This window comes from Chiloscyllium plagiosum, unplaced genomic scaffold (genome assembly GCF_037043375.1).
Source record: "Chiloscyllium plagiosum isolate Xiang-an unplaced genomic scaffold, Cpla_swu_hap1 HiC_scaffold_5, whole genome shotgun sequence".
Taxonomy (NCBI): Eukaryota; Metazoa; Chordata; class Chondrichthyes; order Orectolobiformes; family Hemiscylliidae; genus Chiloscyllium; species Chiloscyllium plagiosum.
In genome coordinates this window covers 35,851,152-35,868,429 of record NW_028270143.1, presented here as the reverse complement: position 1 = coordinate 35,868,429, position 17,278 = coordinate 35,851,152, and the positions used below count along the sequence as shown (strand labels likewise).

Genomic DNA, 17,278 nt, shown 5'->3' with positions numbered 1-17,278 from the left:
TAATTTCCATGGTTGTCTCCACTCCCCTTCTTGAACAAGGGAACAATATTTGCTATCCTCCAGTCTTCTGGCACTATTCCTGTAGACAACGATGACATAAAGATCAAACCCAAAGGCTCTGCAATCTCCTCCGTGGCTTCCCAGAGAATCCGAGGACAAATCCCATTCAGCCCAGGGGACTTATCTATATTTACTCTTTCCAGAATTGCTGACACCACCTCCATATGCACCTCAATCCCATCCAGTATAGTAGCCTGTATCTCAGTATTCTCTTCAACCACATTGTCTTTTTCTAGTGTGAATACTGATGAAAAGTATTCATTTAGTACTTCCCCTATCTCCTCTGACTCCACACACAACTTCCCACTACTTTGCTTGATTGGCCCTAATCTTATTGTAGTCATTCTTTTATTGCTGATATACCTATAGAAAGCCTTAGGATTTTCCTCGATCCTAACTGCCAATCACTTCTCATGACCCTTCCTGGCTCTTCTTAGCTCTCTCTTTAGGTCTTTCCTGGCGAACTTGTAACTCTCAAGTCCCCTGAACCATCACATCTCATCCTAACATAAACCTTCTTTTTCCCCTTGAAGAGACATTCAACTTCCTTAGTAAACCACGGCTCCTATGTTCAACAACTTCTTCCCTGCTGGACCTTGAATAAGCTCCACATTTCAATTGTGCCCATCCCTACAGTTTCCAGCCCCATCCAATGAATCCTAAATCTTGCCTAATTACATTGTAATTGCCTTTCTCCCAGCTATAACTCTTGCCCTACGGTATATACCTATCCCTTTCCATCACTAACATAACCGAATTGTGGTCACTATCACCAAAGTGCTCATCTACCTCCAAATCCAACACCTGGCCGGGTTCATTAGCCAGCAGCAAATCTAATGTGGCCTTGCCCCGTGTTGGCCTGACTACCTACTGTGTCAGGAAACCCTCCTGCACACATTGGACAAAAACTGACCCATCTAAAGTACTTGAACTGTAGTATTCCCAGTCAATATTTGGAAAGTTAAAGTCTCCCATAACAACTACCCTGTCAATCTCACTCCTATCGAGAATCATCTATGCTATCCTTTCCGTTACATTCTGGAACTATTTGGAGGCCTAAAGAAAACTCTCAACAGGGTAACCTCTCCTTTCCTGTTTCTAATCTCAGCCCATACTACCTCAGTAGACGAGTCCTCAGACGTCCTTTCTGCAACCGTAACACTGTCCTTGACCACTATTGCCACACCATCCCTCCCTTCACCATTTTCTCTGTTCTTACTGAAACATCTAAATTCCAGAACCTGCAGTAACCATTGCTGTCCCTGCTCTACCCAATGTCTCTGAAGTGGCCACAACATTGAAATCCTGGCTACCAACCTATGCTGCAAGTTCACCCACCTTATTCCAGATGCTCCTGGCATTGATGTTGACACACTTCAAACCAACTTCTTGCCATGTTGAAGCCTTAGTTCTGCCTTCACTACTCTCATCCTCCCATATACTCAAACTACAATTCAGGTTCTCATCCCCATGCTGAATTAGGTTAAACCTACCCGAAGAGAATTAGTACGTGACCCCCCAGAATATTGAACCCCCTCTGGTTCAGGTGAAGACCATCCTGTTTGTAGAGGTCCCACCTGCCCCAGAAAGAGCCCCAATTACACAGAAATCCAAAACCCTCCCTCCTGCACCATCCCTGTAGCCACGTGTTCAACTCCTCTCTCTCCCTATTCCTTGCTTCGCTAGCATGTGGCATGGACAACAAACCAGCTCTTAAGCTTCCACCCTAGCTCCCTGAATTTCTGCTTTAAATCCCCATCTCTCTTCCTACCTATATCGTTGGTGCCTATGTGGACCACAAGTTGGGGCTGTTCTCCCTCCCTCTCAAGGATCCCAAAAGCATGATCAGAGACATCACGAACCCTGGCACCTGCGAGGCAACACATCAACTGTGCTTCTCTCTCGTTCCCACAGAACCTCCTATCTGTCACCCTTACTATGGAGTCCCCAGTGACTAATGCTCTGCTCCTCTTCCCCCTTCTCTTCTGAGCAACAGGGACAGACTGTGTGCCAGAGACCTGTGCCCCATTGTTTATCCCTGGTAAGTCATCTTCTCCCCACCCTCCCCCAACAGTATCCAAAACGGTATACTTGTTGAGGGGAACGGCCACTGGGGATCCCTGCACTGCCTGCTGGTTCCCTTTCCGTCCCCTGACGGTAACCCATCTACCTTCTTCTTTTACCTGAGGTGTGACTACCTCCCCTCAATAATCCCCTCCACCTCCTGAATGATCCGAAGTTCATCCAGCTCTAGCTACGGTTCCTAACGGAGTTTTCAAGGAGCTGGAATTCGGTGCACTTCCCACAGATGCAGTCACAGGGACATTACTGGTGACCCTTACCTCCTGTATTCTGCAGGAGGAGCATTCAACTGCCCTAACCTCCATTCCAACTATTCTAAATTCCCAATGAGACTATGGAAAAACTAAAAGAAAATAAAGAAACCAGTCACCTTACCAATTGGTGCACAGGACCTTTATTTTGGTTAGAGGACAACGACAGGTGGGGGAGACTGCCCGAGTAGTGTTTCATGTAAAACAACCACCCAAATATAAAGTCTCACTTACCCAGCAGTCCCGTGTCCACTCCTGCTGAGTGTGCCCTCCGCCTATACACAAAGGATACCTTTATATCTTTTAAAATGTTACCTTGCAGTTGGGCCTCTGGTCCTCGCTGTCACTCCTCTCACTCCAGCTGTTGCCAAAAAAAGGTGAAGAACACTGAACTCTTGAAGTAAGCTTTTATATCTTTTAAAGTTTAAGATCTTTTGGTCCAACTCATCCATGCCGACCAGATATCCTAAATAAATATAGTCCCATTTGGCCCATATCCCTCTAAATCCTTCCTATTCATCCCATCCAGATGCCTTTTAAATATTGCAATTGTACTAGCCTCCACCACTTCCTCTGGCAGCTGATTCTGTCCACGCACCACCCTCTGTCTGGAAAAAGTTGCCACTTGATCACTTTTAAATCTTGCCCCTCTCACCTTAAACCTATGCCCTCAAGTTTTGGACTCCCCCACCCCAGGGAAAAGATTTGTCTATTTATCCCATCTATGCCACTCATGATCTTATCAACTTCTGTAAGGTCATCCCTCAGCCTCCAACGCCCCAGTCTATTTAACCTCTCCCTATAGGTCAAATCCTCCAACCTTGGCAACATTCGTGGGCGGCATGGTGGCACAGTGCTTAGCACTGCTGCCTCACAGCGCCAGAGACCCGGGTTCAATTCCCACCTCAGGCGACTGACTGTGTGGAGTTTGCATGTTCTCCCTGTGTCTGCGTGGGTTTCCTCCAGGTGCTCCGGTTTCCTCCCACAGCCCAAAGATGGGCAGGTCAGGTGAATTGGCCATGCTAAATTGCCCGTAGTGTTAGGTAAGGGGTAAATGTAGGGGTATGGGTGGGTTGCACTTCGGCGGGGTGGTGTGGACTTGTTGGGCCGAAGGGCCTGTTTCCACACTGTAAGTAATCTAATCTAATCTAATCTAATCCTTGTAAATCTTTTCTGAACTCCCTCAGGTTTCACAACATCCTGCCTATAGCAGGGACAAGAAAGGTCTGATATGGTTACTCCATATTGCTACCTACCCCCCAAAAATCCTTTACCCCTTCCTGGATCTGTCTGCATTAAAAATGCTCAAAGGTTCTGCTTACATCACCTTTTGTGGAAGAGTGTTGTAAAAACTCATAAGCCTCTGGGGAAAGTATTTATCCTTCCATCTGTTGTAAATAGGACACCATGAGTTAGAAACTCTGACCCTATACAGGATTCTTCTACTAGAGGTGGTACCTCTTCCATGTGCATCCAGTGAAGACCCCTCATAATCTTCTTTGTTTCAGTCAAATCACTTTTCCTCTTAACTCCCCAATGGGTATATGCCTAACCTGTCCAATTTTTCAAAGTAAAGCAACCCATGCACTGCACATATTTGACTAATGAGCCTTCTCTAAATTGCTTTCTCTGCATTTGTGTCCTCTCTTTATCAAAATATGAATTGCTTCCTCAAAGAGCTTCAATACGTTGGTTAAACATGAGGTTTCTTTTATGAAGCCATAACAATTCTGCCTGATTACCTTGAAATTTTCTGAACGGGTTGCTGTAATGGCTTTAGTAATACCTTCCAGTAACTGCCCTCTGACAGATGTCAGGCTAACTGGCCTGAAATTTCCTGCCTTTCTTCCCACCTTTTGAATAAATTAATTCAACTTGCTATTTTCCAATCGAATGAAACCATCACCAAATGTAAAGAATTCTGGAAATTATTTCAAACACATTAACTATCTCATTCGCCATTTCTATTAATATGAGATATCTGGTCGGCATGGACAAGTTGGACTGAAGGGTCTGTTTCCATGCTGTACATCTCTATGCTAGGATAAAGTCCATTGAGTCATGGAGACTCGTCAGCCTGTGGCTTCAGCAGTTTTCTCATGCCACTTCTCCAGACTGATATAAAACAACCCATTCAATTCATCCACCATCTTCTTATTTTCCATTATTAATTCTCCAGATTTGCTTTGTAAATGATGAATACTTTATCAAATGATAAAGATCTATAGAAACCTTACTGTCTGTGTTTATGCTTTTTTTCTTCTGGTTTAATTTTTCCTCCTTATTAATTTTTCAGTCATCCTTGCCTCTGTTTATAGTCTATCTATTCTTCCGACCTGCTATCAATTTTTGTGCAATTCTCGGCCTTTTCTTTAAGTTTGATTGTATCTTTAGTATAGTAAAAATGGCTGCTGAGTCCTCTGTTTGGAATATTTCTTTCTCATTGGAATGTATTATTCTGTGTATTCTAAAATGTCCCCGTAAATATCTGCGATTGCATCTCTATTGATCTATCCCTTAATCTCATTTGCCAGTTCACAGTTTTGTTTGCATAATTGCACTAATTTAAGTTTAAAATGCTCATGTCAGACAACTTCTCCCTTAAATCAAATGTAAAATTCAGTCATATCTGCCTCTTGGATGCCTTCACTACAAAATTCTTCATTAAGACCAGCTCTAATACAGCCTTCTCTTTGGTTGATTCTAGAGCACGAGGTTCTAAGAAATTGTTCTGAAAACATTCTATGTACTCATGTAAGCTACCCATGCACATTTGATTTTTCCTTTATACTCCATCCTATTGTGCACTTACTACTAAGTGGCCTGTGCAGCAGTCCTACAGGTGATTTCTTGCCTGTATCATTTTTCGTTCCATCCAAATCACTTCTACATCCTAATATCCTGAACTTGAGTTATCCTGGTCTAATCACCCATATACTTTCCCCTGTTGTCTGGCTGGCTGATTCTTTTGCTCAGCCTCATTCTCTTATTCAATGCTTCCATGATTGCTGAAAAGCTGCTGAATGAAGGAGATTACAGAAGGTCTTTGACAATGCTGTTGTGCATATCTGGCTCTTGAAGGTCCGGCTTGCGACTGCACAGTTTTGCCTTGGGCAAAGCACATTGCAGTGGGTGACAGAAGTCTGTACAGGGGCAAGAGCACTTGTGGAGCGATAGCAGTGAGAGAATAATGCTGTCACCCTGAAGGCGGACAGCAGGTTTTGTCTCTACAAGATCATTGCCATCTCATGGAGCAATGCACCATTAATCCTTGGTGGGCAGATTCCTAGAAAGCTGAGAGAGTTTTAACGTCCGTTCTATTTCACAAAGTAGTCCGACAGGTATGCACACCTAACATTCATTTTAAGATGTTTAAATGGTTGGCTGTGCAGAAGTTTAAAAGGGGTTGTGCAGTGGAATAAACAGAGTGCATACAGCAAAATATAAATTGAGAGATCAGTACCCTACAAGTTATTTTCGAGCACTGGTTTCTGTAGCCACAGTGGTAATAGTTTGAATCTAGATGACAACAAGCAGAGATTTCATGACCTCGCTTCAAATAATCCTTTCAGAGTTTTAACCAAAAGCATCTGATCAGGAACTTTTAAAATATACTCTTTGCATTGTGGTAATCTTTTTTAAATCCTCTGAAACTACCTTCCTTTCTCAAGATGAAATGATTCTCACATCCTGCCTCAGCAAAGACTTCGACAAAACTGTTCAAATTGATACTGTAACGCTTTCTTACAAGGTATAGGTGTTTCCCCAACACCAAAAGAACTACTTGTGAATTTTCTATATGAACGCCTAATATGTGATGGTGTAGTGGTATTAACAGTAGACAATTAATTCAGAGACCCAGATAATATTCCAGGGACCCAGGTTCGAATCCAGATGTTGGAATTTGAATTCAATAAAATTTAGTGGGCGGCACGGTGGCACAGTGGTTAGCACTGTTGCCTCACAGCGCCAGAGACCCGGGTTCAATTCCCGCCTCAAGCGACTGACTGTGTGGAGTTTGCACGTTCTCCCCGTGTCTGTGTGGGTTTCCTCCCACAGTCCAAAGATGTGCAGGTCAGGTGAATTGGCCATGCTAAATTGCCCGTAGTGTTAGGTATAGGGGTAAATGTAGGGGTATGGGTGGGTTGCGCTTCGGCCGGTCGGTGTGGACTTGTTGGGCCGAAGGGCCTGTTTCCACACTGTAATGTAATCTAATCTAGTCTAATCTTGACCAATGTTTGTTTGCTTGTAAACAAAAGCTCATTTATCTCCAGGAAATGTCTCTCTAATACTTCTGTTTTAAAATAAATCACCATGGCTACAGAAATATTTAAATCCCTTCAAACTCTCAGAAGACCCACATGCCACTAATTTTAAAATTCAAAATTCCTAACTAAATGTTAGTAAAATGTTTAAATCGCATGCCTTCCATCACAGCTGTGATTTTTGCTATTTGATATTTCATGTTGACTAAGTCCACAGTTGCATTCCAGTAGTCAACCATTAGTAGCATACAGGAAAAGGTTGTTCCAAACTGTGCTCAAAGACCTGTGCCTATTGAAGATAGACTCCTCTATGTTCCTTGACTTTGACATTAATCATTGTGGTATGCAGCCAATTTATTACAGCCTGTTTTGTGCCTGCCTAATGGCATTTTTTTACCCTGTGTAACAGCCTGTTGAAATCCTCATCCAAGTTCTCTGCAGCAACACACATTTATTGACCTCTCTCACTGAGGAAGCTGACACACAGGTACCCTTTCCTGTGGTTACATTACAGCTCACTTACCACATGTGGCTGGCACCTCTGAACTATCTTATAATATATGGGGAAGTGTTTGTCTGTATGTGACCAGTTGCTGAGAGTTTGAGATCAAGTGTTAGGGTTCTTTTGCATTGATCTTTTCTTTCTCTTGACTTCAACCTCCCACACCATTGCTTGGCAAGGTATCAGTGTTGGATGTCTGAAAGTTTTAAAGCACAAAGGTCAAGGTTGAAATCAAGAACTGGAAGAAAGCAAGAAGTGTATAGATATCCTATCTCCTGAATGTAAACCATAATGGATAGCAGCATGAGAATGAAGTAGAATTTGAGAAGGTGAGTTAGGCAGCAATATGCCGTGATTCTTTATGGTTTCCACCCTGCCACAGGATACTGCCTCAGTAAGTGCTGTTCCACTGATGGCCAGCACCGTCTCCTCAATAGAATTGTGTGCATGTGCAGCCTGTCCTCTCAGCTAGCTACAATGACTAGGTGTGAGGTGATTTTTTTCTTGAAAGACAGGGGAACCGTGTCAGTGATTATGCTGCAAAATGGTTAACTCATAAGATTGCCACATTGGAGACTGCCAGCTATGAGACCTGACTGCAGCTTGAAGGTAGTGCTAGGTTTATGAGGGTGGGTTGAAGCTATGAATGTGAGGAGTATTTTGTAGTTGGTGGAATTTGTTTTTAGAGGATTGAAGAGGCAATGGTAAATGCAGTGTGAGATTCCAGTGTGGTTGATAGGATATAGCATGTGAAGAGGCGTTCATTGACCTTGGCTGGTTCCGTATGTTCAATGAGTTTTTAAAAGCACCATCGGCCAGGCTTTATTGCTGATAAAAGCTACTGCCTTCCCAGGATATACCTAGTGGGCATCTTGCTTCCTTTCCCCCTGAGGATAAAGGACCTTTCTCTCTTCTTGCATGAGACCCCCTGTACAGATTAGAGAACATTGGGCTGTGTTCTATAGCTTGTTTTGCCTTTTTTTGTCAGTGTTTTCGTTCTGGTCTTCTCCTCCTTTGTTACCACTTCCAGGCCTGCTACACCAGAAGCTACCTTGCCTTGAAATAGTGCAAGCTAGCTTTAAATGATGTGACCTTCACCTGAACCTCAGACACACTATCTCTCAGCAGTGTATTTAGTGCAGGTCTCCAGGCCCAGATCATTATAATTAGCAAAAGCACAATTTTTGAATGCACATCTCTTTAATGGGCCTGGAGGATGAGCATCTTGAAACCCATGCTTAACTTCAGGTGATGGATTCTATTCATTTTAGTCTCATCTAATTAGAATTCATCATGAATTTAATTTTCAACAAGTCTGAAGCAAACCGGTTCTTAGTGCCATCAGATATATTTTGGGTTCATTGCTGACTAAGTAAGTTCTTAGTATTGGAAGAACTGGGACATACTCTATCCTTTTTCCCTGCTGTTGAAGCCTGAGTCCTACCTTGCCTTTACTGTTGACTGACACGAGAAATCCATTTGTAGGCCAAACCCAAATTTGCTTCCGTGGATCTGCCAAACCATAGATCCCCTCTTCATTGTCATGGCAGACCACACCACTCTGACTTCAGGGCTGCCCCTCAATGCAGCTAAATCTCAGGCTTTCTCACTACACACTGTCTACCAGGTATTTATGTACAACTAATGCATTTTAATTTTTTGTTATTATGAGATGTAAAGTAGAAAGATGTAAAAGTTAAGGTGTTATGTGAAAGAATCCATATAAGCAATGTTTATAATTTAATGGGATAGCAAATGAGTTGCAGAGTCCCTAATTGTACCACAATTCAATTTGCATATTGAATATTTTAAGAATTGCTATTTGATAATGGAAAATAACATTGCCATTAATATCAATTTGTAAATTATTCCACATTTAGCATTTCTGCTACCTACAAGAGTGTAATTATTCACTCATGGATGCAGTACCTGAGCTTAAATTAACTCAGACGTCATTATAATTTCTTGTTTGTTTGATGCTGCATGCTAAATATTTTTTTTTCAGAAATTTTTCCAAAACGCAGTTAACACATTATTAATTTCAATTTGTAATACACCTTTAAGTTTTGCAAAACTTTTAAATGATTGAATATAGGGTTGTTCGCCCAATATACATTAAATATCAGTTTGGGCTGTGTTTTTTTGCCTTTTTTGTCGGTGTTTCCATTCTGGTCTTTTACTCCTTTGTTACCACTTCCAGGCCTGCTACACCAGAAGTTACCTTGCCTTGAAATAGTGCAGGCTAGCTTTAAATGGTGCTAGCCTCACCTGAACCTGAGCTGGAAATGTGTTGCTGGAAAAGCGCAGCAGGTCAGGCAGCATCCAGGGAACAGGAGAATCGACGTTTCGGGCATAAGCCCTTCTTCAGGAATATATTCGGGCTTATGCCCGAAATGTCAATTCTCCTGTTCCCTGGATGCTGCCTGACCTGCTGCGCTTTTCCAGCAACACATTTCCAGCTCTGATCTCCAGCATCTGCAGACCTCACTTTCTCCTCACCTGAACCTGAGACATGCTATCACTCAACAATGTATTTAGTGCAGGTCAGATCTGATTGTGGCTGGGTAAAGGTTAGTAGAGATATGAAAGGTGGGGTTTGGGGGTGTAGGGGAGGGGGAAGGTGTAAATGATAGGTGGCCGGTGGGGGGGGGGGGGGGGGGGGGGGTGGGGATGGAGAAGAGAGAGAGAGAGAAACAACTGGGCAAACAGAGAAATGGGTACAAGTCAGCCAGAGAGAATGAATAACCGCTGATGAAGAGGATTGGTGGCTGGCAATGTGTTGTTTGTCCTAACAGCTCAGGTGATGACAAGGTCTGGTGTGTGGGGTTTGGGGTAAGGACATCGTGGAAGATGCTCAGACCTAAAAGTATTAAATATGATATTCAGTCCTGAAGGCTGCAAGGTTCTCAAGCGGAAAATGAGGTGCTGTTCTTCCAGCTTCATCTGAGCTTCGCTGGAGCACTGCAGCATGCCTGAGACAGAGATGCTGGCCGGTGAACACGGTAGTGTGTCAAAATTGCAGGCAACTGGAAGCATGGGGTCATTTTTACAGATACGAACATAGATGTTCAGCAAAGCAGTTGCCCAATTTGCATTTAGTCTCTTCAAAGTACAGCAAACCACAGGGTAAGCAGCGAATATAGTAGACTAGATTGAGTGAAATGCAGGTAAATCGCTGCTTCACCCAGAAGGTATATCTGGGATCTTGGATAGTGAGGAGGGCGGAAGTAAACAAGAAGGTGTTACACCTTCTACAACTGCATTGTGAAGTGCTGTCAGTATTTCGGGAGATGTTGGAAGTGGAGGAGAAGTTGACCGTGATGTCCTGGAGGGAACAGTCCCTGCAGAAGACTCACAGGAGAGGGGAAGATGCGTCTAGTGGTGAAGTCCCACTGAAGGTAACAGAAATGGCAGCTAACTATCCTTTAGATGTGGATGTTAATGGGTGATAGGTGAGGTCCAAGAGCACCCTATCGCTATTGTGGGGGGAAGGGGTGGAGAGAGTGAGGGCCGAAGTGTGGAACACAGCCCAGGACCCTGTTACCCAAAGTGATGGAGAATCCTTGGTTGAGGAAAAAGATGGACATTTCGGATGTCCCCTTGTTAAAGTTGGCATCAGAACAGATGTGACAGAGAGGGTAAACTGGAAGAATACGAGCAGCTATTCATTCCCCCCAGCTGACCTTTATGCATTCCTTTTTCCATCCAGCAGTTTTTTTTCTCTCTCCCTCTCTCTCTCCCTCTCCCTCTCCCTCTCCCTCTCTCTCCCCTTCTCTCTGGGCTCCATCTCCACCTATTGTTTACCCCTTTCCCATCCCCTCAACCGATCTTCAGCATTTCTACCAACCTTTCCCCATCTATGGATAGACCCGCAACATTAACTCTGTTTTCTTTCCACAAATGCTACCAGGCCTGCTGAGTTTTTTTCCAGCAATTTCTATTTTTGTTTCTCAAATGAATTTAATGTTGGCAATGTTTTTTTGAAATAACCAGTCACATTTCTTTTGTCTCAACAGATCCAAACTGGATTTAATGATGGAAACAGTAATGAAGTTTATCCAAATACATTAAATAACATAAATTGCACACAATTAGGTCCTCAGACCCTGCACAGTCATCCAAAAGAGCCTGGATCCTGTTCTGATCAATCATCCAGTGGCTTTATGTAGACAAGCCACAGAGATGAGTGTCCTGTGAAAAGTGTGGAAATGTTTTTATGTTGCTTGCTGAAGAGACAGACATTTGTATCTACAATGTGAAAGGACACAGAGCTTCTAAATGAAAACTTGTAAGGATTAGGAAACTGATTGCAATGTGCTGCTTTTTATTTTGGGCCCTACAGTCTTCAGATTTTACAGAAAAGTGCTGTTTTATGAACAGGAACTCAATCTGGTTTCTTGCACTAAAAGTGCAATATCCTTTAGAATTTTTGTGAAATGTGAAGTTCCACCTTCACAGCAAATGAGCTCTTTTGAAATATTCTATTAGACTTTGGGCAAAAGAATTCAGCAGAGTGTTAATTTACGATGGAACTACTTTTTGAAATATCTGTAAAAGCAGGTTATCCCATTAATGAATATCAATATATTAAAAGCAAAAAAGTTTATGTTCATATTTTTTATCAGATGATTTTGCCAAATGGGAATGACATTTGCAAGAATGCCCTTTGCAGGATCATGTGTGAGAGCTGAAATCTTTGACATTCATTTTCCTTTTCGCTTTCTTACCATAACTATAAATATTATGGCACTTTAATGCAGTAGTAATTTAATTACAGCCTGCTGTACCGTACTGAAACCATAAGAGATATTTTCTCTTCTGTGTAACAGCTGGAAGCAAATATAAAAAATAAGTTTGATTATATTTAAGCATTTTTGTCTCAAATTGATGCAAATCTAAATATTTGTACTAGCTCCCTATCTTGGAAATTGAAATAATAATTCAAACTCAGATGACTTATGGCCTTTTCTGAAATGGTGGCCCATCAATTCATATGGTAATAGAATTTTGAAGCCTCCTATATCCTGTTGGGATAAACCAGCGTAAATTATTTGTAGTAACAAAAGGAAATCATATCTTTCAGAAGAATACCAAATAGGAATATTGGAATAAATAGTTAATTCCAGTTGCTGGAAGGATTTTTTTATTAACTATGTCCATTGATTACAATTATTAATTGTGAAGGTTATTCACTCACTAAAGCACGTATTTGTTAAACCCCATTTCATATCTTTCTTTTACAATGGAATTCTATTGAACGTGCATATTGGTTTAGAATAAAATATTGCACCACTAAAAGAATTACAAATGTATGGTTCATGCCTTCAGGGGAAATTTAGTATCAGGGAACAACCACTGATTACAATGGGTATCTTTAAAAGAATCTGAGCAGCAATTTTTTTTCCTCTCCCTCTGTTTAAATAAATTGCACTACTGCGCAGACTTCAATAATGGAGGCCTTTTTTTCTCAGACTGCATGTCTTAATAATTGTCATGGAAACCTTTGCCACCATTGTTTCCTTGAAATACTACAGAAACAAGTTTGAAATGGAAATGATCCTTTTCTGGTTGTATTATGCAGGGATGTCTCATTTAAAAAAAAGTAGCACTCTGAAAAGACGTGCCTCTTCCCATGAATAATAACATAGTCCAATGTACATTTTTTATTTTAAAAATGTCCAATGCAGATATATTTTTTCCTGTAACTGGCTGTTTTACAGATTTTGACCGCTCTTCCACAAATTGCTTGTTTGCAGCATGTAACAAGCAGACAGTATTGAGGATAGTTTTGTGACGGTTTCTCAATAAGAAAAGTTTGGGGGTTTTTTTGCAGTACTTTTGTGAACATAGCATGTATATGCTATAAGCATCCAGCCTCGGTTAACATACCTGTCCCTTGTATTGCACTCTTCAGGATAAAGAAGCATTCTTTACATAAAAAGCTCTTATTAATTCAGAGCAGTGAAAATAAATGACTACAATAAAAGTTTGCTTTAATTATTAAAAGCTACCATTTATAGTTTATCAAAGAAAAAATACTTTCAATACATTTACTTTATCTCACAGGTTTTATAGACTTATAAGACATCAATACTGATGCAAAATGTACCTTTTTATTTTAAGTGATTGTTACTCATTTTGTACATGTTCAAATTTACACTTAATTGTCCTTGTGAAAATAATTTTATTTTGAAATGAATTTGTTACATTTTTAAATTTTGATGGTTGTATATACAAAGAAAACCAAAACACAATAATATGCCTGGTTACTATTGTGAGACTTCTAAATATTCACCAAGTTTAGTTGTCACTACCTATTTTCAAAGGGATAGTTTGAGCTGGAAGTTTTGACTTAAATTTGCTTGTCACTTAACAGGTGACCTGATATGAGTGCACTTCAGAACAGAAGCATTTGTAATCACTCAAGTAAAATGAGCATTTCATATCTTACACCTAATTTTAATTGGATTTGAAAAAGGATATTTTCATCAGATGACTCTTTTCCATTTTCCTTTTAAAAGAAATGCACAGAATATGTTCTTATCATTATCATTTATTTTAGTAACCTGTTCCAGACTGATGAAACCCTGGAATAGTTACTTGATAACATCTAGCACAAGTACTTTTCTTAATATACTGTGTTGCCTTAATTGTCAGAACCCATCACACTGCTTATGAAACTTGAATATCCATGAGTGGTGTAAATATGCTTAGAGTTTCCAAAATCCAACCGTAAAGTGCTGTGCATATCAAATTAAAAGAGATCTGCTACATGCTGAATTATCTAACTCTAAATTGGTCTAATTTTCCAACACCATTGCATGTTTCTGCACAGGTTCTGAAAAACTGTGAATAGTTTCAAATTACAAATGAAGATGAATAGCAGCGGTCATGGCACAGACTGCTCAGGAATTACATAACCAAATCGTGGAAAAGTTGCAACACAAATTCTGATATTTTATCATTGATCATTTAGTGTAAAGATCGTTTGTTGAAAAATATTAAATAATATTTAAGGAGATGTTTGGTACATCGGTTCCCCGAAACGCCTGATAAAGTGCCAACTAAGTGGCGATCTGAGCTGGATTTTCCCCTCAAATTACTGAACTCTGTCATTGAGATTAATTGTGAGTCAGGAGCATCGCTGTGTCACAAAATTGTCACTCATTGTGATTTTCCCTGTGCCAGCTGATTAATGGCTAAAAAGTGAATACGCGTCCAATTAAGGACGATAGGCTGGCTTTTGATGTTGGAGGATCAGTCTGAGACTTTGCAGTTTCTAAACAGCAGAAGGAAGTAACAGAAGATGACAGAGAGGGGATGCTTCATGATGGAAGCACCATCTTCCCAACATTTTTTAAATTTAAACTACAAGGTGGCTCTTGCAGATAGGCTGCTACAGTTTTATTCCTACTGTACCCAGGGAAGCAGAGAGAGTCTGCCTGGTGACCTGTCAGGTGTATTGCTCCTACTACCCATTCCCACGCCAAGCCCAACGTCACTCGTGTTTGTAACTGTGAGTCTGCCTCCAGGCAGTTCAACCAGCCCCCATGGCCTGAATCTGGAGCTGACCAGAAAAATCTCTCAGCCTGGTTTAACATGCACCAATCCCATCTCTGGAAAAAAGGGCCCATGACAAAGTTATATGGGCAAACAGGAAGAGCCAAAAACTCCCCTTTTCTACCTTTTTTAAAGTATGCACTGTTGCCCTGGACATTGTCACTGCCCATTCATAAAGACTATGCCACTGCATAGTTGGGGGAAATCAGCTGATCCTGTGGAGACGCCCTGTCAGTGTAATGAGTCACCAAAGCCCTGGCAGTCCTAAGGGATCAAATGAACATTATCTGTTGTCTTTCTTTGTAAACTCTTGGTCACTCCTTAAAGTCGAGAATATGGTTTAGATTTCTCTGGGCCTTGTGTATAATGCAGTCAGCGGAATTGCTGAGTGAGCGCAGGAATTCTGGAGAAGCTCTATTAATATCTCTGCAAACCATTTTGGAGACAGTTTAAAGGACATCTGTAGTGCCAGGGCTCACTCTATCACCTTTTTCTAATAGTCATCCATGTAGCAATTCATTGCAGGTTTTCTTCAAATCAGGGATAATGAGGCAGGGCCTTTTCTTCCTAAGGCATGCTCTCAAACTCATCCAATGATCATGTCACATTCCTTATAATGTTTTTGTATCTTCCCTAGATCTATTGTCAAATTTATTTCCTTTATCTCAAATGTGAACCGTATGCTTCTGTCAGCGTTAGTCAGGTTTAACTGATATCACATCAAACAATTTGATCAACCTTTCTGTTCCTTAATCATAGGTAAAACTGATTTTTGTAGTTAATATCTCAAAATCAATTGCAATCGTATTATTTTATAATCTTATTAATATCTTACAATTGTTCTGTAACATACAAGTGATGATGTTGTGCAAAAAAGGATTGAAATTCATTTTATAGAAGGGTTTACAGATGCTCAACTTCAGAGGGTTCCATGAACACTTGTCTTTGAAGATATTGGTTTAGTTTACCCTGTAGGAGAGAGGCGAAGGTCACCTTTCATTCAGTGTCACTTGTATTGTCTGATTAGAGACTAGATTGATTATATATGAAATATCAAAATATCTGTCAACACTATTCACTGTGAATCATAACCTTTAGTGTAGAGAAGAATTTTAAGCACATTCTTTCCCACTTTGTAAATCTAAGAACTGATCCCTAGAAACATTGTGTGTTTTGGAATTGAAGTGCAAAATTGGTTTTCATTGTAAATCCTGAATAACATTTTTAAGGTATGTGAATGTGATGAACAGTAGCTAGGTCTACAAACACTGTATTAAAGGTTTAAAGGGACAGCATCATTATTGTACAAGAGTACAATATTGTTTGCGAACTACAACTGTATCATATTATAAACTATTAAACCAAATGCAAAGTACCATGTTATTAAGTGCCAAATATTCAGTACTATTAGTGTACTGTCGTATCAAAATTTGCTTTCGTTGTACATTTTAATATAACTACTTATGTTTTGCCCTATATTTTATATGGCAGCTGAGCCTTAGTATATAATGAGATGGCAAATGCAAGGGCACTGGTGTCTGCACTAGTGCCATAAATATTTAGAAGTACATAGCAGTTTGAATTCTGCTCTTTGCTCTCTTGTTAAATGTGTTCAAACAGTATTACTGCAAATATTTCTTGTACATTTTTGACCTCCAGTTGTTTTGCTCACACATTGCTATGTCCACATACACACTGTACATGTTTCTCTTAAGTATAGTTTGTAACAAACTCACTGACCTCCAGTGAAGTTTGTAAAATTTAATTATTGTAATAAAAAGTTACTGAACGTGAATTGGGTTGATGATCATTTTATGAATAAATGTTTTAAAATATCTAAGAAAAGACAATGAAATACAATCACTTATGTATGAGGGGATGAAAGCATGTACTTAAAGCACAGAAAGAAAGCAACCACAATAAATACTCTCAAAAATATGCAATTAAAGAACGAAAATCGCTTCCCCCAATCTCAAAACTAAGTTGTGTAGTAAGCAGTTCAGGTGTGTGTAAAGGTCTGATACCAGAGGGATCTTTCCTGCACTGGATTGAACTTCAAGTAAGTTATGGTGACTGAGGTCAGAATCTGTAGGGTTCCTTTAAAGTAAAAGACGATTCATCAGTGAACTTGTAAATGGCATTTCCCCCAAGCGTTCATGAATAGTTTATTCAGCTCATGGTTGAACACCACTGTTGTCTGATGTTACAGCAATGTCTGTGCCTCTGGATAGATGGAACAGAGATAGAGTCATAGAGATGTACAGCATGGAAACAGACCCTTTGGTCCAACTCGTCCAGTTTTTCAGTGCAACAGAGCTTTCAATACCTCCCCATTTCCTCTGTTAAACTATGCAAGTTCTTCACAGTCCCTTTTCCTGAATTCTGAATTTACATTCTCCTTTTCCAGAGTGAAGCTGAAGAGAAGTATTCATTCAATACCCTTCACATATATTGCCCCCTTAGACTGTAATGGGCCTTACCTGGGTACCCTCTTTAATTTATTTGTAAAATATCTTCAGATTCTCCCTAATCCTGTTCACGAGTCCTTTTACGTGGCC

The 17,278-nt window shown here is 40.5% G+C and overlaps 1 protein-coding gene across 1 annotated transcript in view; it reads left to right on the top strand.

Annotated features, from left to right (window-relative positions):
• The window catches only part of LOC122549768 (aryl hydrocarbon receptor-like), a 191,888-nt gene extending 175,373 nt beyond the window's left edge, over nucleotides 1-16,515 (top strand). Inside the window, exon 11 of the mRNA XM_043689763.2 lies at nucleotides 11,177-16,515. Coding sequence (XP_043545698.1) covers nucleotides 11,177-11,329 — 153 coding nt within the window. The 3' untranslated portion in view covers nucleotides 11,330-16,515. The remainder of the gene's footprint in view (nucleotides 1-11,176) is intronic.
• Nucleotides 16,516-17,278: the final 763 nt, after the last annotated feature.